This window comes from Leptosomus discolor, chromosome 3 (assembly GCF_034619465.1).
Source record: "Leptosomus discolor isolate bLepDis1 chromosome 3, bLepDis1.hap2, whole genome shotgun sequence".
Lineage (NCBI taxonomy): Eukaryota > Metazoa > Chordata > Aves > Leptosomiformes > Leptosomidae > Leptosomus > Leptosomus discolor.
The window spans coordinates 66,945,820-66,972,174 of NC_141393.1; the positions used below are offsets into that span (position 1 = coordinate 66,945,820).

The 26,355-nt window shown below is 42.9% G+C and overlaps 2 protein-coding genes across 2 annotated transcripts in view; one reads left to right on the forward strand and one right to left on the reverse strand.

The window, feature by feature from the left end:
* Window positions 1-180: 180 nt before the first annotated feature.
* SHCBP1L (SHC binding and spindle associated 1 like) lies at window positions 181-23,060 on the forward strand. Its single transcript, XM_086463040.1, is given in 13 exon segments — window positions 181-376; window positions 11,883-12,112; window positions 12,522-12,559; window positions 13,385-13,579; window positions 16,557-16,596; window positions 16,644-16,770; window positions 17,053-17,065; window positions 19,900-19,992; window positions 20,626-20,769; window positions 21,608-21,634; window positions 21,636-21,687; window positions 22,331-22,447; window positions 23,007-23,060. Coding segments are annotated over 13 exon segments (1,326 nt in total).
* A 1,710-nt stretch (window positions 23,061-24,770) lies between these two features.
* DHX9 (DExH-box helicase 9) overlaps window positions 24,771-26,355 on the reverse strand; it is a 29,092-nt gene continuing 27,507 nt past the window's right edge. Inside the window, exons 26-27 of the mRNA XM_086463415.1 lie at window positions 26,131-26,331; window positions 24,771-25,237 (exon numbers count right to left, since the gene is read on the reverse strand). Coding sequence (XP_086319541.1) covers window positions 24,964-25,237; window positions 26,131-26,331 — 475 coding nt within the window. The 3' untranslated portion in view covers window positions 24,771-24,963. The remainder of the gene's footprint in view (window positions 25,238-26,130; window positions 26,332-26,355) is intronic.

Here is a 26,355-nt window from a genome sequence, read left to right on the forward strand (position 1 = left end):
GGCTGGGCTGGGCTGGGATGGGCTGGGACGGGCCCGGCCCGGGCGAGGAGAGGCGGCGCGCGCGGCCGGGGGCGGGGCTGCCGGCGCGGGGCAGGCCGGGAGCGGAGTCCCGCTGGCGGAGCGGGGCCGAGAGCCCCCTCCCTTCCCCCCCTCACCGGAATGCGCGAGCTTAAAGGGGCGATGCCGGCGGCGGGGCCCGCCCCGAGGAGAAGCGCGCGGCTCCCGCCCTCCGCCCGCCTGCGCTGCCGCCTCTCGCCCCGCAGCGGGCGGCCCCGGCGGCCGGGGTGCCGCGGGAGGGGCGGCGGCCCTGCGACGGGGCTGCCGGGGCGGCGGGATCGGGTCTCCCTCACGGCACCGCTGGCGTTGCCTGTCGCAGGCGGGAATCCCCCTCCATGGCGCCGGGCCCGGTCACCGCCTCAGACCTGTCAGAACCCAGCAGAAGCCACCCGTTGCTTCCTTTTAAAGTCTTTTCGTAGGGGAAAAAATCGAGTTGCTCATGAAATGCGAGAAAATTGATTACGCTTCGGCAGCCGGGCTGTTCTGAACACGGTTGGTTTCGTGCTGTCCGAGGGCGTGGGCCTTAAAGTGGGTCTGAGGGGACCCGTGTTGCCACCTCGGCTTCTTTAATTTTTTACGAACTTGGGAGTTACTTTTCATGTCTAAATCCAGATCTGTGCACTCCTTAGAGGCATCGGCTGTGTCAGACATGGCCAAAGACTGGGTTATGGTTTTTAGCTAGCACCATAAGATCTCCCTGTGACTTTTCAGGTTGAGTAACTGTGTAAAGATTTGTGTAAAATCCAGGAATTGTGTAAAGCCAAAACTGCTTTTATAGGAGAAAGTGCCTCCAGAAGCCTGCTCAGGAAACAGGAAACTACTTATCGAGATAGACATTGATAGGGGAGTCAAGGAAAGGCTTTGTAAACTGGTGTCGGTTATATTCTGAGAAAGACTGAATGCAGCCTGTGGCCGAAAGAACAGAAAAAACAGTCTGTTCTCAGAAAAAGATGCACTTTCTTGTTTTAAAGTAAACACACATATCCTGTACAAGCCGACCCTTCGCTTCTTGCATTAATAGCCTGTGTCAGACTGTTCACAAGGTCAGTACAGCACGTGCTCATAAGCAAGCCTGGGAATTTTCCTGCTGCTGGTAGGTTTTATTATTATGTTTGGTGCTACGCATTGGTGTGGTGATTCCTCTTTTTGCCTCCCCAACGGAGTATTAACCTGGCCATGATGAGATAGCCTCTGTGCCAAGAGTCTGCCGGGCACCCCCAGCCCCAGCAGCAGGGACGCGGGTGCGTTAGAAAGTCATCACTACGTCAGTGTGGTTCAGGCTGGAATCATACATCTCCAGCGGAAAGTTTGATTTCCACCACTTCCCCCCCTGTTTTCCTCTGTTCTGAAAACAAGCCACCTGCTGTGAAAGTGATGCTGAGCTGAGGCCATCAAGGCGGAAGTTCTGAAAACAGCGTGCTGATGGAGCTTCTCAGGTTCAGTAACAGCCTAGCTGATGCCTGCAGTTGAGAGTGGACACAGCAGTGCAGGTAACAAGGAACGAGAGAGGAGGAAGCCACTTGGAGCAGATCGATGTGAGGGAGGGAAGGATTAGGACAGAGGTGAGAAGGGGGCAAGGACTCTGAGCAGGATCAGAGGGTATTGCCACAAATCCCACACAGTGGAGTGATGGGATCGTCTGTCCACGTGTGGGAGGTTCCCATGGGTAATGGAAAAAAATCAGCTTAATGCAAAATTATTGAGTTTAAAGATACTGTTTCAGTACCTAAAAACAATAATTTGCTTGAGTTTTTCAAATAATCATTGTCTAACATTTTAAAGTATGTATGTAGGACCATCCTCAACAGTTTATGTGAAGCCCTTCCATCATTTCTAGGTTACTGATTCTAATAAAGAAATCCTAAGAAAGAGATATCTGCTGATATTTGCCATCAAAATCCACTTCATTCTCCTAACTGCAATTTCATCTTTGATATACATATGTAAAGTACTCTGAGTGATGCAGTCATATTTCATTTGGTAAACCTGCACTCATCTCACTAAAACCAGAATTAAATCTCATATCCCTTTAAATCCATGACGTGCTTTTCTTTTAATGTCTTACCGGCTCAAATACTCTATCAAAGCACTGCAGCATATTCCCCACAAACCCATTTCCTTTCCCACACAGAGAAAAGCACCCTTGTGTAAAATAACCACATCTTAAAAGCACATAACCCAGGTAACTTAGAGCTCTAACTTTGCAATGCTTACAGGGGTGAGTAACAGTAAAAATACCTTGGTCCATAAATTCTTACGACTGGAAAGTCCCATGAAGCAGAGCGAGTCATCCTGCGCGGCAGGAGTGGCCTGCGAGGAAGGAAGGACTGTTTGATAGGTGGGATGGGCACAACGAAACTTTCAGTTAACCATCTGTAAAATAAGAATAATATTTGTGGATAAGGTTTGTGACTGTCCTGGGCTTAGGGAACGTGGGCATAATGAAAGACGGTGAAAAAATTACACGGCTGCTGCTTCGAAATCAGGTGCAAGTCTCCAGACACTTACTGCCCCAAATTGTGCTAGTCACAATGATATCAAGTCTCAAGAAATTTTTATTTCTATTAAATAAAGAGGTGGTTGACGAAGAACTTGCGGATATATAAAGTTAGCTGTAAAAATCTACGTTATTACTTCAATTCTTTTTGGAAGTATGCAGACCGGGTTAAATGAATGAGAAAAAGTGGGGAGAGAGTAAGAACAAAGAGAAGAAACGTAAAAAAGGAAAAGCAACATAAAAACCTGAGAGGAAACAGCCGTTGTAAAAGCAACTCTTACAGGAAATTCTGTCAGCGTTTGGAAGGCCAGAACTCCCAAGGCTGCCAGTCTCACTCTTCAAATAGACCTTTTAGGAAAAAAAAGAGCAGTATTGTCTTTCCTTTTGATTAAAAAAAAAAAAAAATGCAACAATGTGGTTGTGTGCCCACAAGCAATTTGAAATAACAAACCAAGAGCACAGTTAATCTCTATCCTACCGCAGCTCAAACCGAGCGCTAACACACCTATGCACTAAGACATTTGACCCATTCAGGGATTATGAGGTTCAAAATGTTTTTAGTAAGCGTCACAGGGCAGCAAGCGCGTTAATTTTCAGTCTTCCCATACTGATTTAGCATCAGCATTAGTTCACAGACAAAATTTGAGGGCATACGCTAAGGGCAACTGCTCAGAAGTTTCAGACTGTGATAACAGAGCTTGGTTGCTCCGTGGATGTCAGTTATTAAAACAGGTTGATAAAAGTAACCCCCATGGAGAAAAGCAACCCACATTTGCTAATAAAAGTAAACAGATAGCTTGAGGATCCCCAAATGAAAACTGCTGTACAGCCAAACGTTTTGTTATCAGCACATACACATCAGTTGACGTTAAAAAATGAAGGAAAGAAAAGCCCTGTGCTTGCCGTCATCCTTACAGAGTTATCAGCCACTGGAGGAGCCACCCAAGCAACCTTATGAAATGCCACTTGTCACAATCTGGCCGGTTTGGGCAAGGTAAGAAGTAGTTCCCAGCAATTTCCCGCCCTGCTCACTGTCATGCAGGGGCTTCCTGCGGGCCCCACCGCTTTTCTCAGTGGGCGCAATCAAAACAACAGTGATCGCAGCAGACATCCACTCCCCAGCTACCAAATAACTAAAAACACTTAAAAGAAAGCAAGGGAGTCAGCAGATTCACCAAAGAGTCAGTCCAAAAGTCAAAATTCAGAAAGGCTGGGTGACAAAATTTAGGTGCTTTTACAGGTGGATGTGAAAAGAAACCTCATTGCAGTCTGCAATAAGTAGTGCATTAGGGAAACATTTATTCTTTTGAAGATAAAAGCCAAGCTTTAGGCTTACTTTTTTGTTTTTTTTTTTATCTTGGTTGAAAACTTGATTTTACCAAGTTGGATTAAATGTTTTGACTCAGTCCCAGCTGGGATAATCTCTGTGATTCCACTGAAGCACATAAACTCCTGCAAATTTAATCGACTGATCTGTCACATCTTTCTAGTGCCCAAAGTGAAAAGATCAAAGTGCCCATGTGCTAGGCAAGGTGGGATTTCAATTCCGTTCTTACCAGCTGGGCGCTGCTTCAGCCTCAGCGTCAAGGACAATGATGACAAAGCTGGATTCCTCCAGGCAGTGGCCTACAGGCATGTCTAAAACGAGAGAGAAAAGCTGTACAGAGTTCAAGCGTCTCACATTTTATTTCAACAGGGATGGGAGACACTGCAGGTGGGGAAACGAGGTTAAGGACTGAACCATCTCTTTCCGCATGCGGTGCAACATATTCAGCTTAGGACTAATGTGACAAATGCATAAGAAGCTCACTTCTCTATTAAAATATGGTTTAAAGCCATCCTGTTTAGCAAAGTTCTTCTGCAATCAAGGATCGGTGTGCAGAGAATGTGGATTAGTTTGGTCAATGTCTGAGGTATCCACTATTAGTAAAAGTACAGAATGAATCAGAGAACCATACTAGTTAGTAAATATTCATACCTGTCACGATGTTATGGAAGCAGAAGGATACTGTAATCTTATAAACAGAACTGAAAAAAGAGAGCTACTAGCCATGAAAGCAGAAGGTGTTTCATAAAATGGTTTCTTTGACTTTCTTAATCGCTCTTTTGCGGATTATCCTAAATAATGCTGTACAGCAGCTATGGGTAGGTGACCAAAAAAGCATCTCTGAATCCATTCCTGAGAGGTAATCTGCTTCTTACAAGTTTCTGTAAACCCAGGAGAAATGAAAGCTGATTATTTTATCCCTTTTCTGAAGTGGGTCTGGGATGTGTCCTCATTTTCTCTCCTTGATACTGTAATGTTGGGAAGAAATACGCTAAAACAAAAACAAAACATGAAGGGACCGCGCAGCTTTTCATCTTCCTATTGTGGATTCAAAGACAGCCCATCGTTTTAATCAAAAAAACATTTTGGTTAATGGATGTCTGGTGGTGTACATGAAATGGATTTGTAATCTTTGATTCCTAGCAGATAGGATTTCTATCTTTTATCTTTGCTCATTCTTTTTGTTCTGTGGTGTAGTCCTGTGCCGAATTTAAGCACCGCATCTTGCAGCCTACGTTAGACTGCGGCAGTAACATCAGAAGGACACAAGCCAGCCCTAAGTATACTTCCTTCCCCTCTCCAACACCTCCACTCACCTGTCCAGTACCACCACGAACAGCTGCCTTGTAAAGCCCACCAATGAGGACATCAGAAAAGGGACATGCATGGGTGGGGGCATTCAGCCTTGAAACATCTTGGGAGATGATATGTTCCTCAGCACTTCTTCCCTTCTAGCACTCCTATTCCCAATCAGTGCACTGCACAGATGAAAGTGTGCCAGAGGAATTGATTATTTCTGTATGGTATTACATCTGTAGTATAGAGACAATAAATTCACCGAGAACAGTCTCAGGCTCAGTGCCACCTTCATCCTTGCACTACAGGGTCCACTGATGGATGCTCTGCCACCAACAAATTCCAGCAATATTTAGGTTTCTGACACGCTGATGAAGTTCTCTCTGAAAAGAGCAGGCCTTGTTTACCCAGATCCATTTGGATAATGTCTGAGTCCTGTTCTTCACTGACTTGCATAGCTATGCAAATCCTTCACATGCATAAGCTGGAGCTGTTTACACTAACTGTAAAACATTCCCAGCAGAACTATCTTCCAAGCCTGATAAAATGCCATCCCAGAAAGCAGTGCATGTGTTGGGCGTGGTCATGGGTATCTCACCATAAAGGGTGTTGATCCGTGTGACCACAATGAAGTTGTTTAACAAATATCCTTCCCGGCCTTCCAGTGGAATTCCCAAGATTGTTTTCAACAGAAAGTTGGATAACTTCTTTTGCCCAGTACCAACAGGGCTGAAATTTTCTTCCCAGTTAGTTCTTTACTATCGTTTATGGTCATAACCTGTTTTATCATAGCACAGTATGCCATTATTTTATAAATAGTAAATTGTGTTGCTGTTTTATCATTTGTGAACCACTACTTTTCTTCATACGAGATGACTATTGAGAGCAGCCTTAATTCAGGTGTCTCCCTCTTTATAAGAGCTCACCTTTGTAAGTTTAATGTTCTTTAAGTATAGTTTTTATGAACTTGCCTTTGCTTTTCAGAAACAAAACAAAAAGCACGGTGTCTCAGAAACTCCATCTTCTTTTAGATCTTTCTTTTTCCTGTAAAAACCTGTAATGCTTTGTATGCTGTATGCTTTTAGCCTAAGGTCTTTCTTAGGCATTGGACTCACGTTTTGTAACTCGCAGAAAAATTGATGTGTAATTTGGAGATGTACTGTAGGTAGCATTTGTGTATGGTCATACATAAAAAAGAGAACTAATGATTTCCTTCTGCTCTACAGTTTGATTGCTATAGATCGCTAGCCATGTTTTTGCTATTTCTAGCCATAACAACCAAAACTAGACAGGCTAGATGCAGAAAGTAACTGGAAAGAAATCAAAAGGGATATTGGCTTATTAGCCAACAAGCCTCACCAATCAGTGGAAAGGGTTATTTAAAAACTGTGGAAAAAAGTCCTAGCAGACTCGAATCCACTTGGACTGCTTCAAGAAGGAAACCTCATCACAAGAAATACATGATTCAAAGTCATCCAAGGTCAGATCAACCATCTAATGGAGGGGACATTCAAAGAAACATTCAAGGTCAGGTTGGATGGGGCTCTGAGCAACCTGATCTAGTTGAAGATGTCCGTGCTCACTGCATGGGGGTTGGACTAGATGGCCTTTAAAGGTCCCTTCCAACCCAAACCATTCTATGGTTCTATGACAGTCGATCGAGAAGGCTAGTCTTTTGGATGTCAGATTTTGGATGAGCAGAGCTCATGTTTCTCCTTGTTTTCTGTGACAAGCAAGATGCAGTTTGATTTGTTGTTATGCCAGAAGAGTTAAACCCAAATGCCCAACTGGAGGATGGCAACACTAGCATGTAATTTTGAGATCTGGAGATTCACTGATCTCCTCCTGCTGCTTGTTCCTCCCCCTTAACCTCCTCAGCAACTTGTCTCTGCTTCCACATGGAACTGAGTTGAGGCAGAGCTGCCTCCCAATCGCATGACTTGGAGCATATAGTGGATGGTGAGGAGATACAAGGAGTCTGACCTACAGAGCTGCCTTTGGGATACGTACCCACGCCTGTTCCTGGTCACCTGTCAGAGTGCCCCATCTCTAGGCTTGGTACCCCCCATCTCACTACATTCTCCCCTGCATTGCCTGTGTCTTTGTTGATGATCAGACGATGAGCAGTTGAGAGGACAGAAGAGATATTCTCTGTGCTCAAAGCCCCCCTTCCACCAAGACTAAATACACAAAAGAAGCAATTCAAGGAAAATCTGTTTAGCCCCTGTAGCCAAGAAGCAAACAAAAATACTTGGAACGAAAAAATCTACTGACAATATAGCTATTAAGCCCTACAAAGTCTCTGCAAAGCTACTAAGTGTATATGAATTACAATTTTTCGAGGTCTATAACTGAACTATCTTTAGGTAGATGTTTGCAAGAACACCAAAACTTATTTTTGACATCAAGACCATTCCCCTATCAAGCATCAATCCCTTGATCTACTCTTCAGAAAGAACAGTGTCACTGTGAAATACATACAGAGGCTTTGATATAAATGTCACACGCTAGTATTTCCTAGCGTTTTTGTTTGATCCAAATCACTCTTAGCTGAAAATGAACATAGAAACTCAACAACCGTAAGGATAATGAGACACAGACCACATGCAGTTTCAGTGGACAAACAGTGGAAAAGGCAAGGTTGAAAACACTACATGTTTGACAATGCTACCAGCTTTCTTTACAGTAAAATAAGGTACTGCTTTGCTTTAGCAGAAAAGATTACGTGGTCTAGCAGTTTCACCTTCCTACCAGCATCACCACTGTAATGTTGACTTTTTTCATGTTCCTTGGCAGAGCACTTAAATGCTGTATCCTCAATCCTTCCTGACTATAAAATCATCTAATACCTATCCTTTAACACATTGCTATGCCTGCAAATCAAATCAAACTTGTCATCCTCTGTGATCTGTCACATCTATTGAGATTGAACTTTTCCAGGATGTCTTTACCTCCATTTGAGTAGTAGGTAGCCAGAAGATGGACCATCTCAGTGGGATAACATAGTACCATTACTGACTTAATATTACTTTATGTTTCTTCTTTTTCTTCCTCTGACTCTAGACTGTCAGGATTTATGACTCCTCTCTCTTGTACAATTGCTAAGCCTTCTGTTGGTAGTAAATAAAGAGTGGGTAGGTATAGGTCTAGTCAGCTTCTGAAGAGCACCTGCAACTCCTGCTGCAAAGAGCTGTGGTAAAAGCCAGCATTCTGATATCCTACCCTTCCTTCCCTTTTCTTTGAGTCAACAAAAGATTCCTCAAAGACCCAGAAGGCTGTGACTTCTGGGAAACAGGATACACTCTGTGGAGGCTAGAGGTTGTGGCCAGCCCTGCGTCTATCCTACCAAGTCCTCAGCTAAAGAAGAGGGCAAGTCACTGTTTCTTGGGAGTGTTAAGTCTTATGATCATGCAACCATAACAGGAACTGGGAAGAATATAAATGTGAAGGACCATTCCCTGGCTGTTCTGTCGTCCACAGGACTGGAAGATACCTTAATTTTGCAGGGACTAGAATTAATCCTCATCCATAAGGCAGAGTGCTGTAACCTCATTCACTGGGAGCAACTGAATTCCCATTTCCTTTTGTGTCCATAATTTCTTGAATAATAAGGAAAGTCATCCACTTGGTTTGAAGCATGCAAAATGCTGTGTAAACACTTACGCTGCTACTTATGGATTATCAAAGCAAAGAGAAAAATTGTTAGGGAAGGAAATGACATTTTTAAACTCATCAGTGTATACCATAAACAATGGGAAAATGTCTAAAATGCCTTATAAATAGACTGTTTCCTGCTAAATGTCTCCCTTTTTTTTTGCTTTTTGAAGTACCAGTAGCAAGCTACCTAAGGAGGAGGTTTGAAAAATTATTAAAACAAGAACTCAGCGGGTAAGAAGGAAATGTAGTTTTCATAGCTGTAGGCTGCATTTTGCTTGCTGGGAACTCCAGCATGCTACCCACATTTTCATCCCTGACACTCAGTTCATGGAAATATCAGAAAGAAAAGTCAAGTGTTCAGAAGGGATTGTGAAGAGATGGGAAATTCTAAGACCTGTACCCTGTTCTTTGTCAGATCTTTAAAGAATAGTAAATCTGTAGTCTCTTCAACTGTTATTAATTCTTCCATTTTGGAGCTCAGGAAAATTATTACATCAGAGGATTTAACTACATTAAAAGCATTTATCTGAGTAGATCAACTGCAATATTTATCTGACAATTCATTTTTGATACATTAATTTGTCTCCAGCTATAATAGCTATAAACATGCTATTTTAAAATCATATTGAAAAGTTAAAAATCAAGATTTAGCAAGTTGAGTTATTAAACAATGAATTGTAATTGTTTGCAACAGAGTTAACTTACAATAAGCACAAGGCTAGGGTACAGAAGATAGGCTACATCTTTATAGGATGGTAAATGTTAGTCACTGCTGCTCCTGTTTCTCACAAAGATTCAGATGCCTGTCAGTGAAAGGCTGTCGTATTTTAATTAGCATTGAATTAACATTAGAGAGCTAGATACCAGAACATGCTTCTCCAAAGTTATTTCCTGAATGATTTTAAATTACAGAATACTCTTTAAAATAGCACCCTTTTGTGACTGCCCAGTGTTTTTTTAACCTAGAATGTAGTTTTTGTTGGTCCACTTTTTGGTTTGAGTCATTCTCAAAACACATTTCACACCTCCCCATCAGCCACTGGCTTGTGGCAACCGAGTTTTTGCCACCCGAACTGTTTAACTTCAAAGGTTAAGAAAACAAAAGGCTCCAGAACATAAACATCTTTATATAGTAATACATACCTAGCATACCATTTTCATCAACGGTTCAGTGCAGCTCCCAAAGCTCTAAAATAGTATCTGAAGTTTTATCTGAACGTGTTTGTTCACTCCTGCCTTTTCCTATATTTAGAACTAATTGTCCCTGGATATGTACTTAGTAGGGAAGGCTGCCTGCTTGAATGTAGCTGATTTATCAGGCACCACCGGAAACCATTGTTATGAATTTTATACCCTTGTTCGAGAGCTTCACAGACCCACAGACATACTCAGTTTCTCTTTCATTTTGCCGAACCACCTGTTTTTTCTTACAATGAAGTGGGTTGCATAATGGGTGAATTGGATTTAATGGGTTTTGCCAGATGAGTATCCCTCCGGGATACTCCCTTCCGATTCATCTGTACAAATATAAATGTAATTGTCCACAGAGTACCTGAAAGCATGGTAAGCTTCCAGATAATCTCTAAGAATTCTTTTAATCTTGCCTTAATTTGGGAAAATATTTTAATTTGTTTTCTTTTTTCTTTTTTTTTATTTTTTTGCCCTGCCTTGTGTTTGTGTCTTCCAGCCATTCCTTGTCCTCCCTGGACATGAGGCTGTAAGTCCCAAAAGAGCCAAGCTGCAGGAGACTTTTCTGGTTTGTTAATGTGTAGAAGAAGTCGGGTTGAAAGCTTTTACTTATATTCACTTCGTCTCCAGCTCAACCGTGGACAAGTACAGGTGCCCACAGCTTTAACAAGTTTCATCTCTCAGGACAAGAGGCAGTAACAACTATTCACTCACTGGAAGCCACATGGCCAGGTCCCAGTTTAGCAACATCTGGCTTTCCAAACAGAGAAAAAAAGAATCAATAACACTGCACAAACAGATGACACGTAACTTCATTAGTCCCCTGAAGGGTACAAAAGACAGTTAGTGTTTTTCTCATACTGAACCCAAGTACTCCCAGTCACATTTCCTTCCAGGTCGCAGTTGGGACAGCAGATGTTCTCCCAGCGTGTTATTCTCCTCGCATGCTGCGGTCAGGATTGCCAATTTATTCAGGTTCCAGAGAATAAACAGGAGTTAGCTCAATGAAGCAATTGTTCATCCCACTATGAATTACATGAGATAATTATGCAGGCTTCACTTGGATTTCTGCTTCAGGGAAGCTAAAATGTGAGGGGTTGAGGAGCAGACCTGGTGGCACAAAGCAAGAGGTGCTTGCACTTGCTCTCAGTAAGGAAGCCTCCTGCTGTCCTGCATGGCTGGAAGGGCACTGGAAAAAACATTTTGTACTCATTAACATGCCATTAATTTCTTGGGGTTTTTTTGCCATATATTTTGGGCATTTAGGGACTCATCAGTGCTAGTTCTCTATAAACTAATTTGTGTGATCAACAACAGCCAAATTCAATGTTCTTTGGTAGAAAAGACATCAAGACACATGCAGGTTTATCCTGAGACATTACAAAACAATTTTGCTAGGGTTGTAATAAAAAGAAAAATGATGAAAGCAACTTGATGAAATGTGCTGATAACAGCTGATATTGTTCAGTTGAATATCTTGAGTAATGAAAATTCAATGTTTGTTTTAGAATATAGCAACTTAGAGAAGAAGAGCTGATAGACAGGCTGTATTGAATACGGTGCTGTGCTTACTATGCTGCTGGGAACTGGACAGAAAGATTTCCAGTCTCCACAGCAAGCTCCAATAGCCAGTAGTGTATTTTGTTGTTGTCCCAGCCTGAACCACAATGCTGTTTCAAACTACAGCAGCATGTTGGAGAAGACTCTTCCAAGCATGTTACAGTTTCTGTAAGTGTACACCATAACTTCCCGCATTCTTCACATTTCCTGGAGCTTGTGTAGTTGGAAATCTCCAGTAAATAGCTGGTGTGAAGAAAGATTAGCAGGGATGGAACAAGCACCCTTGTTAGGTATGTGCAGTCCTGGAGCCAACAAGAGGCAGAACCCGCCTTTGTACAAGTCTTGAAGTAGTGCGATACCACCAAGCAGAGCAGCAGAAGGTAGATAGTCTACAGGCAGAGTGTGCCAGCGATGTGATGGACAAATACCTTTTCGAGAAACTGAAGATGAAAGAAAACGAGTGGCTTGGGATCTGCGAGACTAAACCAGACCGTTTCATCATCAATTCAGAAGATTTAATTACACCTTTGGTTGGAATATGTGTTAACTTCTCTGGCTCTCTCTCTCATGTATCCTCGATGCTCTCCATGATGATATGTATCCTGACAATCCATGAAAACTCATGTTAAAATCAGTAGGCTGTTGAGCTATGTAGTGTATTTAATATAACAGAATTTCACCAAGGGTCTCTCTCAGTGAAGGAAGTTCTCTTTCCGTGGGATAAAACGAGCATTACTAAGCACAGTGTGTTGTGCTTAGAGATTTTTTTTTTCTTAGAAAGACAACTAATGTTCTCTTTTAAGACTTATGTTATGTAAATACTTTCAGCTCAAGATGAAGTTCCCAGTCTTCTCTTGGATAAACTAACTAGGCTGAAGTCTTTTCGTTAGACCTATTTTTGGCCTTGGATACTTTGTGATCACTTTGAACTCTCTCCAGATTTTTAACACTGTAAAAATGCTGGATATGAGAATTGGGTACATTTTAGAAGTAATCTTTTCATTAGCATATGCAGAAATAATATAAATGTTTTCATACACACATCTTTGCAACCACCATGTGTTCACATCTTTTGTCACTGATTTATTTACAGTGACTTTATGTCCTCCTCAGAGACAGCTTTCTACATAGTCAGCTGTGCAGATCTGGTTTTACTAAACTTGCTTTCCTGACAAAGATCATTTACTTGGAACAAAACAAACCAGACCTGAGTCCATATTTAAGTTTACAGTACTTCTCCTCCGTTGGTCTCTTTTGGAGAGTCTCCACTCAGAGTTTGAAGGTCACCTTTACTGAGGCTGAACCTGGAAAGTTTCAGTCTGAAAAGGAAGGCTCCATCGAAGCTGGAAGCAACTCAAGTTATATAGTGTGGGAAAGCTAAGCAAGCTACTTGCATTGTTTAGACAACTTTGAATATATGAGTCACAGACAACGAGGAAAGGAACCATCCTTTAAAATGTAAATTCAGAAACCAGCATTCGGGACAGCTTAAATACACTTCTGTTGCTCGCTTGTAGATGTTGGTTACTGTAACTACCTGATGTAGCCATTATTTTTAATGTATATTCCACATAGACTCAAAAATATTCTGCCTGGAAAGAATTACAGGAGGATAAGATGCTGTTCTCACAAATACCGATATTTAGTTTAATATTATAGAACTTTTATTTAAGTAGCTTTGTGAGTTGAATCACAAGATCATACAGCTACGTCTGTCTCTCTAGTTGTTTTTGTGTACGATGATGCTAAAGTAAAGAGGTACTGCCATATGTAGCTTTTTGTCTAAATTATGTTACTTGCAGACCACCTCAGAGTTCACCATGTCAGCTCAAAGCCTCTGTAACTTTTGCTGAACCATTTTCCTCTCGTTTTGAAAATATACCGAGAGAACTGGTCGATAACATTTGAGAGGAATTGGAGCTTTGCGTAACGTTGCTGGAAGCCTGGCCTGGAGAGAGACAGGGTGATGCTGAAGTTGAATTGCCCAGGCACTGGAAGTTTGTGGCATTTAGCTTTTTGCACTATTTTGCCATTCACAGATGATACAACATTAACTGAGGAGAAATATTTTAAAGCGTAATTTGTTTTGGTAATGGTATAAGAGGAATCACACTGAAAACGTGAATCTAAAATGCAGTAAGACTGAACATGTATTTTGAGTAAATCCTTGTCACGTTGCTAGGAAGCTTGTCTGGCTGTTGACCTCACGTAGACATGTTTATCAGCTTCTAGCTGTCCCTACAGAAATCTCTGGTACGTGGTCTCCTCGCTCAAGCTGTGTGCCCTCCTCCTACCTTATTCTTATTGCTTCCAGAGGCATTGTTCCTTGTTGCTTTACTGTGCACAGCATTTTTAAGGCTATAGCAATTTATCTCGAGAGCTGACAGGACATTTTAAAACATCTTCTTGGTCAAAAATGTCAAGTAGGCAACATTGGTATAGATCCTGATGACTCTTGTGATTGAGAACCACTCGGGGAGATAAGGCTGTTGCAACATTGCCTTTGTTCCCAGTGATGAATTTAAAGTGACACTTCTAAAGCAACCAGTTTGAATCCTAGAGATTTTTCTTTGGAAAAAATTTAAGCCTAAATTGTTTGAAAACATTGTTGCGTAAATGCAGTTTGGAACACTAAAAGACAAAACTCTGAGTTTTGAAAACTTTAGTCTTGGACTTTGTCCTGAGTGAGGGAAGAAAAAGAAATCATAACCTCAAGCTCTCGAGAGTCTGCAAACATGAAAATGCTTTCACATTTAGCTGTTGATTTGTTTTGTTTCATTTTTGGTGACTCACCCTTAGAATAAAGATTATCAAATGGCAGTCTGTAATTTGTAAGCAGACTTTTCTTCTAATGGTTTGACTTTGTTTTTCTCACTTTATATATCACAGTGTACTGAAGAAATTGCAGAGACCCTTAACAGCAGAGCAGGTGAGGGCCATACGGGCATGCAATGAGAGGGACCTAGGGAACGTGTGATCCCCCGTGGAGAACAGAAACATACATTTGCATTGGGTTTTGTATATGTTGAAGCCTTTCTTATTAATAGTATTGAAAGTATCATATGTGTGGATCATCTTCAGGATGTAAAAGATTATCATGTTATTGCCAAGAGTGAGCACACAGGATCTGCTTCCAAACAAATGCAATGACTTCTTGCTTTTCATCCAACACAAGATTGCCTCTTTTGGCTTTATTAATATGTTTAATGTTAGTGAGACGGTTGTTGCTGTTTTGGGAGCTGTTTACTATGAGGTTTGGGAACAAACTGATATTAAAGCTAGCATCTAGCTCTGATTCTCCCACTGTCTGATGATGATGGTGACCCTTTTTTTAGCAGTCATTAGCATATGTAGAGGAACATCTTTCTGCATTGTTTATCCTAATTTACATAAAACCAAGATCAGTGTGCGTTGCACCTTCAACTTCTACCTAATATCCACATCCTCCTGTAGATGCTTTGTGAACAGTTACCACTGTAATAGCGTGAACACAGGCACTCCTGTGAAAAACAAAAAAAAGCTCTTCGGAAGCAAACTTTTGTGCTAATGGCTGCATCAGAGATGCTCCCAAGACTGACAGCGTCTCCAGCACCTCTCCTGGGCTGAAAAAGTTGGAAGCTCCTTAGTGAGCTCTTCGACAGGCACTTTTTCTCTCTGCTGTGGGAAGGACTGGAAGAAGGATGAAGATGCTGACTCACTGCTATCTATTTTCAGTCAGTTGTCTTTGGTCAGCGTGGCTTAACCCATCTGCTACTTCCCTGCCCTTCCTCATCTTCTTCTTTACCAGCGTAGCAGAGCTGCCCAGTTTCTGTTGGGCTAACACAAGTGCATCTGTCCTACCTGAGTGCACCAGGACACCTGGTCTCTACAGACAAAGGTGTGGTATTTTTTTAAACCCTCTTCCCTTTCTGTTCCCTTCTGGCAGACTGCTGCCTTGCCCACACGATGAGCGAAGCCGAACTCTGTTCCAGAAGCATTGCTGAGTCTCTGGCTAGTCCTGCAAGCAGCCTGCCAGCTCCACTAGCCAAACCAAAGGTCTGCATTAGCCCTAAGGGAGGAGGAGGAACCGTTTTATGGCAGCTGTAAAAGGTCACACAATAAACACCAGTGCTACTGCTCGTCTGTTCTCTCAACTGATCCAAGTAGTTTGGATGGGTGTGTGGTATGCATGTGAGCAAGCAGCTCAAAGCTCTCTGCTGGCTCGTCAAGATTCAGGTTACAAACTAGAGAATTAGCAAAACGTAGTTGATTAATTTGGGTTTGTTCTATCTAGTTTGAGACCAGTCGTTCCAATGAGATGGGTCTCGAGACCTGTAACACTTGAAAATGTTTGTCTTAGAATGCAGATTCTGCCTTTGCTGCGTGAATCTGTGCAAGGTCCAGGGCTTTTTCGCTTTGTTTGTTTGTTTGTAAATATGGGGACAGCTTATAAATATGTAGAAGTCTAGCGCTGTTTCACAGAGATGTGCTTCAAATCTTCTGATTTGGCTTCTCCTGAGAACAGAACCAAGCTATTTCCATTGTTGTGATTAGTTTCCATATTACAAGTTTAGTAGTCCTTTCCTTCTGCTTCCAGCGTTGTTTTTGCAATGTGTTTACATGCTCTCTTCAGCCTTATCTCTCTGCAGGGGTGTATTTGGGAGGTGCCTTGAAACACCCAATAATGCTACTGATCTCAAATTCTTGTCTTTAAGAAAGTTTTGTTTATTTTATATGCTACTGATTATATTCTGCAGAAGAACAGAGAAGTTTTATTGTCCTGGAATGCTTCCTACTCTTTCCCTTCCCCCCATAAATGACAGTTATGCCAGAATTTTCTCTCATCTATTTTTTGCAGTCTTTCCATATTAGGAAAATTATTTGCAACCATTCACATGACAGTTTTTTTTTAAAAAAGACAACTTTTTCCTGCTCTCTATTGCTGTTGTATCCACTTACATACCATAACGTGAAGATATCCTTTATATTCTTCAGTGACATCATTTGGAGGGGCCGGGATGATGATGTAGAAGTGGTGAGAAATAGTCAGCTCTGGTTGAGGAGCTATTTGTGCTGCAGCAGGTCACCATTTTAAAACAACACTTGGAAATGGTTAAAATCTTGCATTTGGAATTGATTCATTATCAAAGTAATGTTAAAGAAGAACCAGCAGCTGGAGAAGCTGATGAATACTGGAAAAAGTTAACTAGTACGGCTATCTGAAATGCTGAAGATACAGAGGAGCTACACCTCCGGTAACCCTTCTGGGTCATTAGCCACCTGAAAATTTAGGGGAAAAATTAGAAAGAAAAAAATAAAAATAACTATTGCAAGGTACGTTTGATGCTTTTATCTTTCAAAAATTACTTTTTGTTAACAAGTGCTGTGGTTGTAAATTACAAAATTTGTACATCTTCTTCCCAATGCTTCTAACACTTGCAATGGCATTATTACGAAAGAGTAGAACACCTGATGTTGCCCTTCCCTGTAGGGCTACTAAGCAGGTAAAATGTAAATCTCTAGCAGTCCTGTCTTGGTTAAGGTTTGGTGAAGGACTGGTCTGTGCTGATGAATTTGTGGCTGCAGCACGATACTGCCTCTGAAGAGAGTGTGTCTGTAGATTCACACTCTAAATAGGCTATATTAAATGAGGTTAAAATTTGAAAATCATTTAGAAACTGCTGCCCTAACACATTGCAGAAGTCAGGCACAACCACACACTACCTTTGAGCCTCCTCCTGAGGCAGCAGCTCCTGGGATTGCCTGCCCTGCCTCGTTCCTCCATGGGTTTCTGAAACTCCTGTCAGACTTCACAAAACTGGCTCAAGGGCTGAGCTTCACAGGTAATTTTCAATGTGTTTGAATAGTGCAAATAGGCAGACACCTGCATGCCGTGACCTCGCATACTGTAAGGTCAGTTCCATAGCAAACCACATTTCATCGGCTCAGGGGTCCATAAAAGAATTGCATTTTTTAACTGGATGTCTGCTTTGTTTAACATAGAGCTGAGTGGTACCCACTGAATGCACAATTGATTTATTACCATCTTCATTTCATCTGTCTTGCTGTAAATAAATACTTACACCCCATCCAGTATGTGTATTTAACATTTCCAGCATGATCTCTTAATAGTCCTCAGGTGAAAGTACATTCCTTCAGTATGAAAACTAATGAATGTATTATTCCACCATTTCTAGTGAGCAGGTGCTTTTGTCACCGTTTCAGAGGTAAAAATTGTCCAGTGGGGAAAAAAGATTGTTTTGGTTGAATAGTCTGGGGCTTGATTTCCAGGTTATTTAGCAATTTGTAAGTACTTTGAAATGGCAGTTTTCATTGCCTGCATGAGTTCCACGGGCGAACATGTAGATTCCTTGTGCATTGCACACAGAATATAAAGAATGTACAATTAATGTGAAACTGGATTAAATCTTCTGTCTGGAATTACATGGGAAATCTGGCAGTGTCAGGGAGAAAAATCTCTTTTCTCATGTAAATGAGCATGTAAATTCCTTACTTATGACTTGGGTGATTACGTACCAGAAGAACTCACAACCAGAAATATTTTATATTTTAAGACACGTAGTGAAGCAGAAGTATGTTGGGCAAAATGTTCTGTTTAGTATCTGGCACAGTATAATAAAGATTTTTATTTTTTTTTTTTCCTTTTTACAATAATGTGTCCCTGTACTAGATATTGTACTGTTTTAATCCTGACTTTTATATCCATGGTCTGTAGTCGTCCTGAGACTTTTGAGCTCCTGGTATTTATGGATTCTTTCTTCCACCTTGGTTCCTTAAATTCATCTTCAGTTGGATTAGGAGAACTCCTAACATCAAAGTCTACCCTTCCTCCCAGTACAGATGCTCACATCACACCAGAAAAGCTGCTTTGGACAGTGCTAGATTTGAGTCACTCAAAGATTTTAAAAGAATTAAAGTTTCTAATGGTGCCTTGGAAAATACGACATCACTGGGAGTTTCTCACAGAAGTTTTCTGCTCTGAGAGCATCTGGCAGGCCATGCTGATACAGTTCCCCCCATGCAGAGTTTGGATCATCCTAGATCCTCAAATTCTTTCTTGCCACCAAATCCCAGAATTGATCAGGCCTGCAGAGTAAAGGGGAGAAATGTGGAGGACAAGTAGAAAACAGGTGTAGAAAACATCTTCAGGAATGTCTCTTATCAATGCATGGGATGAACCAGAGTTCCTATGTACAAAATCATAGAATTAAAACCAATTAAAACTACAATAAATCCCCCATGAAATGGTCATCTAGGTTACATGATACTTAAACTCCGCCAAAGCAGTTTTGGCCCTATATCTGTGTTAGTTTATCAAACAAATCATACAAAGGCAGATATGCTAAACCCGTGTTTAGACTTCAGCACTTGTTTTCAAACATGAGTCAGAGCCCAGAGCCTTGACACTTCACAAAGCTAAAGTTTATTTTGAGGATTTGGATGTGGCAAGCAGGTGGTCTGAGCAGCTGTGCACAAAAGGGATAACCAGCTGAAGTGCTTATTATCCATAATGCAGTGTAAAAATGGGCAATCAGCTGAAAGAGGATTTATCTTATAAGATGCTTTACAATAAGTAACCATCAAAAAAAACCTCAACACTTGAGGTATCTTTTCTTCTTCCTTGGAAGCCTTCCTAAACTAGGCAACACCTACTACATACCTTTTCAGGACTAGACCTTCAACTTTTTGTTCTCCATCCGTAGGTAAGAATTTTGGGCCATCATTACAGTAACAGTGGCAGTTGGCACGGAGCTACATGATCAAATATATTATTATTCTTTCTGCTCACCACAGCTGAGAATTTTCTTTTTCTTGCCATTTCTTTCCTTGGAAAGTGCGCTGAGGCAGGTGAGACAACTCTTACGCCCCTTCCTCCCAAAAAACCCAGTTGGCTACACTGAGCAATGAATTCCTTCAGTAGAAGGTAGGAGGAACACGGGGGAAATCACACACCAGACACTGACTACAGGTCAGGAGCTTAGATGTGCACAAAAGCAGTAGCTAGGAAAAAAAAAGGCAAGTCTCTATGTATAGTCTTTCTGAATGTCTCTTTGCAGCCGGCAGTGGGGGAGGAAAACTATGGATTTCAAAACACAGCCCCAGGATCTGAAAAGCTCTTTGCAAAAGCAACCAACTGCAGGAAACAGACCAGAGCAGGAGATTTTTAAATTGCTCTTAAATGTGAAACTTTACTTTTGCTTTTTTTCCAGTTTGCTCGAATGTAGGAAGTGGTGCTCGCTCTTTCCAGTACAGGTGACTGATTTTTCTATGGACGCTCCATTTCAGCCACATGATAACTGACTGTGGCTTCATAAAGTTGGTACAGTGGAGACCACAGGGTTGTTTTCCCGGGAGAATACGAGGCTGTAAACTTATCCCTGTTAACTAAAGACATTATTATCGGACTTTAGTGTTGGGTTCTCTTATAGTTCACCTCTGTCTTTATGAACCATAGCTCAAATGCAGTCCTGATTAATTGTTCTTAGCGAAAGGTAGGGAAAAGTACATTTACCAGAGCTTTTAACAGGATTAAAAACTTCCAATGTGGAAAGAAACAGTAGAGTTTGTTAGCTACTACCTAGGGAAAAAATACTGTGCAACTGGTATACTGTATAGCAGGAATTCAGTGAAAAAACAGTTTCATAAAACATATATATATATGTATATAAAATATATGTCTTTTAAAGCAGCACAAAGCTAAGCAGCAACAGCACCTCTAAAGTAGGCGGGTCCCCTTCCCTGATGGATCTTGAAAGGTGTGATTGGGGGCAGGGGGGTGTTTTAAGAACACTGACATCAGCACTGTATTGAACACTCCCATAATGGGTTTAATAACATCAGCAGACTTCCCAGCCACGCTTCAGCCACTCACACCTTGCAGATTTAAAGCCTGCAAGCACCGGTTATTTAAATGCCTGCACTCGCGCATGTTTCCTACCATCCTAGGTGATGCCTACACCGTCCCACGGTCTCACATCTTGCGAAATACAGCATCGGGTTCCAAGTTTATCTTTTACTCCACCAATTTTTTTATGCTTTTTAGTATCCTGAAAATAATGCAGAAGTGCTCCTTCAGCTGCCCGTCAGCTCTGGTGTGCTGCTTCAACGCGCGTTACCTCCGGGGGGGACGGTCACTGAAACACAGCCTGCTAAAGCCCTTCCGCAACACGAAGGCTCGCGCTAACCGGTAAAGCAGAGCTCCCAGCAGCAGTGCAGATAAACTGAAGCTATGTCTTGCAACTTAGTCTTTTAGCCCCCTTTTCTGCCCAGACACACGGAGCGCATATGTGCTTCACCAACACTAAGGCAGCACTGCTTCCTGCTTTAAACGACCTCCTCCTCCTTCTGGACCCAATCTGCATGAGTCTGGCTTGGAAAAACCAGTGCCTCATGCAAAGCTACTGGTAAGGACTTTTTATTCAGTGCCTGCTCATTTTACAGAAGCTTTAATGCAGCTTTCTGTTAGTGCTGAGAATAAGGAAATACCAAACGGGCTTCGGAGCTCTTGACAGTGTCAGGAGAGAAGCGCCCGGGGCTGGGAGCAGGCAACGAGGGAGATCTGGAATGAGGCGACAGAAAATGTCAGTGAATCTCAGAGCTCGTGTGTGCCAGTGAAGCGTCCCCTTCTGCTGCATACAGCGAGGCCGCAGGCGCTCAGCAGACAACGTTTGAACAGGGAAAGTGCTTTTAGGCAGCCATTTTCAGGTCTTCCTCCTGTCAAAGCTCTGGGTGGGCGTGTGATCAAAAGTGTTCATTTCTTCATCTTATTTTGCTTTTAAACTCTTACTGCATCTCTCAGAGACAGGTAAGGCATCACAACCTTGCATGCCCAGCCACCCACCTGGATAAAGCTGTATCTGTGACGTTAGCTTTCCTCTGGCTGGCATTCCTCACCCCATTTTTGAATGAGAGGCAGGAAAAGAGATCAATTAGGTAACTACAATGCTAATTTTGTCAGTCTCCTTGGGACTCTCAGCCTTCCTCTGTGGCTGCCTATCACCTGAAAGACAAAAGTGAACGTGTGTAAGAAGGTGTGAATGAAACGGTGTCTGCACTCACTGGGGCTTCTCTGACCATCACAGATAGCGAGATTACTGGAGCTCACGTAGTTCTTTCTTCTTGGATTTCAGATTATTGAATTCATTGTACAAGAGATGTGAGCGCTCTGACAAGCTGGCTTTTTGAAACAAAGCACAGATCAATTTACTGACACAGTAAACTCATTGCAAGCTCAGTTCTTACTGTGAAAACGTACGTGTCGTTTCAGGTTAATTTTCAGTTTTCTGTACCCAGGCTGTTTAAACTCCTCATTAGCGTGTCAATCCCTGTTTAGACTGTGCTATTCATTTCTGGCACGGGAAGTGTAGGCAAGGATTATTGCTTTCCCACTTAACTGGTCCTGATGGATTAGGAATTAAAAACCAGACTGAATATTGTTAAGCAATATTTTCATGCTTGACACACCTTAATATGTAAAACACTGGCACATAGATAAAACCAACTGAGCTGTAATTTGTAGATGCTAAATAGTCCACAGCCCCTTCCCCTGCCACAACCCGCAACCTGAGCAGTCCTCAGGACCGGGTATCCTTGCAAGCTCCAGCCCGGCAGCAACTCCCAACGCAGGCACGTGACCTACACAAGTTCATACGTTATTACACCAAGCTGTACCCTTAAGTGCCCATTACTTTTTTAACAATTCTTACAAGCAACATGAAATTAGAATTAATCTTTTTGTTAACAAGCAGGGCTCTGGTGTTGAGTTGTACCCAAGAAGCACGGCCATCTTGGAGAGTTACAAAATTCACCACTGCAATAGTACCAGAACCAGTGAGACCTCACATCACAGCAAGGGTGGCATTAAAGTTAGTATTTTTCAGTCTTTTTCCAGTAATAGTAAATAATAGCTTTACAGTTACAAATCAGAAATCATTTTTGTAAGTAGACCTGAGAAACACCAACTTCACTCTAAAAAGGGAATTTCTTTAGCTAGGACTTAACATCAAAGTACCCCCAGTAAAACCATGTTTAGCTAGTATCATAGAACACTGGACATGTACTTGATAATCCCTGCTATCCTGCTCCACCTCCTAAAACCGCAGCAGAAGCAGGGAAAAGCTAATGGTAATTCTGCAGGTGAATGCAGATTGCGGCAAAGGGCCCCACCACACATCAAGCCCTGATCAGAACAAAACCTAACTGAAATAGCAGGACTCAGTCATGGGAACACCAGCAAAGCTGCTCTCCAAAGGGAGGCCAGCTCACTAGAGTTCATCTGGATTTTTCCCAGTATCCCCAGTTCTGTTTCTGCACATGTAAGGATGGAGGCAGCGCTGAGCAGCTGAACAGCCTATAGCTGTAGGGCCCTCTCTTAAGCTCTGCTCCGTGCTCACCTTGCACCCATCCCTCCTGCCCCCTGTTCAGATGCTGACTTCATTTGAAGACCAGAAACAGCTAGAGGAAATCAGACAGCTTTGACAGATACTAGATCTTATTTAAGACTTGTAGGCTTGATACTGCAATGAAGTATAGTTCTCTTTAAAACCACTGGACACCTGCTTCATGTTTCCAGTTTTGTGTTCGTAACCTCAGCCGAGATAACACAGTGTTTGAGGGGCAAGCCAAGGAAAGCGAGTTTTGTCTGGATGCAATAACAATGGGTGTGGAAAGGGAAGGCAGCTAACACCACACAGCAGCACATCCTCCAATGTCCACCCCTTCCAATTCCCTAACAGGTTATTCCTGAACCCAAACTGGAAAAGAAAAATAATAAACATTTTCAGAGAAGGTGGCAGAGAGTGACCATTCTTCCATCTACAGAAAAGTCTACATCAGCAGAAAGGATTGTGGAGTTTACTGCATCAGACCATGCAGAAGACCAGACATGCTCCAAATTAATCCTGGATTTAAGTTTAGAGAGGTGTACCGATACACTTGATATCAAAGACAGCTCTGTAATTCACAGCTGGGTACCTAAGCTTCGTGTGGCATTTGACTTTTAGCAGTTTTGATTAAAGAAACAGTGCTTCACCCTTACCTGGTTCTTAAGAACTCTTCATTAGAGATACAAAAAATGTTGGACTTGCTCTAAACTTCACTCAACTCCAACACCTCCCACACCCCAGTAAGCGCAACGAATTACTGGTTCCGAATATGCATTCCAGCTGGACTCGTGGGAGGGTGGGGGTTCATCTCGTCGGGGTTGGTAATGTAGCAGGACTCACAGGGAGCTGTGCCCATACACATCTTCCTCTGCTGCTGAGGCCCTGCAGTGCAAAGTGCTGTGAGAGGCAATACCTGCTTGCTGCTGCCCCAGGCCAGCACAGCTGTTTCTGTGGCCATGCTGTAGGAGAGGTACGGGAGCTTTGACCAAAAAAAACCCCAAACATATTTATTGTAAACTGGAGTGCTTCCTTCATCTTGTCACACAGGTGTTCCTGCACAACAGGGCCTGGCTTTAGAAAACTCTTGGCACAGTAATCTGTGCCTGCAGGTACCCCGTGTCATCCACCCCTGCTCCACGTCACTTCCCAGGTGCTACTCTGGGAGGTGCAGAGGAAACCACCCCTCGCTGGAGGGGTTTTTATGCCCTCTGTGTCGCTACACTTCCGCAAGCACCAGGCAGCCAGCTGAGCTTTGACTGTCTGGAATCCACGGGCTGCAATTCCAATGAATTCTCATGAAAGGATTGCTGTCCCTCACATGTATTTGGCAGAGCAAAGCAAGACAGTTTTGGAGTAGCAATGTAAATGAACACTGCCTCGGACGGAGGGCACGGTTCATGTGTCTGAGATTGCTTCAGGTTCTGCAGAGACAAGCAACATCACATCAGCCTTGAAAAAGGTATTCCATGTTCCTGCATTATGTGGATCAGCAAAAGAGCTCATCAGCTGCCGTGCCGGGAGGTGTGACACAGCATGCAGCAGGCTGGTGGCTGGCTGCAAAGGAACCAAGTGCTGCCTGGCATAGACAGAAAACCACTGCAGCAAGGCCTATTTGCACAGTTTACTAGACAACAAAGAAAAATCCCCACTGAGCCCAAGTTCTCTAATTTGAAACTTGTTTGGCAGAGGATGGTTTTAGACAATGAAAACATTTCCTCAGAATGCCTTATACCTCCTACAACCAAAACTAACAACAGACAGCTTCAAAATCTAAATCCAAATACAAAATAAAACGTATCATGTGTAAGTCTTTAAAAACCAATTCTTTATTAACAATAAAATCATACAACTTGCAGTAAATTCCCTAAGGGCATGATATATTACAGAGCTGTACTTGTCCTAAGGAACTGAAATGTCAAACAGACTGGTAACAGCCAGAAAGGGATTTGGGAGAGAATTGCACTTTGTCAAGGTGGAAAGACTTCACTGAGCTTCTGTCACCACCACCCGACCCTCCCCGGATCCCCACAGCCTCCTCTGTAGCCACCGCCTGCTCCTCGATATCCTCTTCCTCGATAGCCTCCCCCACCTCTGTAGCCTCCCCCCGGGCTACCTTGGTATCCTCTTCCTCCCGAGCGCCTGCCGGAGTAGCCGTAGCCACTGTACCCTCTCCCTCTGTAGCCAGAGCCACGTGTGTAACCTCCCCAGCCTCTGAAGCCACCTCCGTTGTCGTAGCGAGGCATTTTGGGGGGGCGAGGACCATCACCGAACCTGGCAAAGAGAAACATATATTTGACGTAATCTTAGGATTCCATTTTTTTTTTTTTTTAATATTACAGGACAAATCAATTGCTAAGGTACTCAGTTAAGATGCCTCTATTTTCTGTTAGCAGAGTACAATGTTTGAATTACACTTGCAGCTTTTCCACCTGAGTGAAGAAAAGCTGGGAATGGCCTGCCATGTCACATAAGCAGTGCCCCCTCAATCTCAGCCAGGTCTATACCTCGGACAGCGAGCTTTCCCCTCAGTCCCCCGTCTCCAGCTCACACAAATGGGTAGAGAGCTCCATTCCCGTTTAGGTGAGCACAGTGATCTGTATTTTGCTCCTCACAAAACACACTGACACATACATCAAAGCTGTTCTTTGTTTTGTTCCTTAAATTACTAACAGCCCACAGGTGTTTTCATTTTTCTTTGCTTCAGAAGCAAGACATGCAAACAAGGGGCAATGGAGAGGGGCAAGCACAGCCAACTACTTACTTTATTTCCAGAAAACAGGTTTGCCCAAAATTAATTTGGATTATCTTTTCTTTAAAAGGCATTGTGTTTTGGAAGAGGCAATGACAGCTTTTATTCCTGAGAGCTGTTTAGCCGTCCTGTGGAAACAGGCAGTGATCTGTCTACATCAGGCTTTAGGCCTGACAGTTTTACGTACAATCAGACTATTGGTTTTGTAGCAAAAGCCTGAAGCTCCCATCCACGTGGGACAAGACTCTCCTGGTGATTTGAGCTCTGGGCTTCTGCAGCCACTGTGCAGGGAGGGAGCAGCGGAGCCGACAGCCCTGACCTGCTCTGTTCAGGCTCTCGGTGTCCTTGGGGCCGAGGTGGCGAGTGCTCCTCACCCCCGCGCTCCGGCTGCACAAGCCGACGGAGCCGCGCTCACCGTGCGTTGGCGGCCATGAGGCTGATGCCCGCGGCTGACGGCCTGGAGAGCTGGCGGATCACATTCAGCATTCGCTCGTTTGCTGGGTCCAGCTGCCGGATGATCTCAGGATCTTTAGTCACTTCCACAACAAGAGCCTCCATGGCTGCACGCAGAGCAGTGATGCAGGCAGCCACGTTGTGGGGCATCTTCAGCTTGATCCTAGAGCACAAGGGAGTATATTAG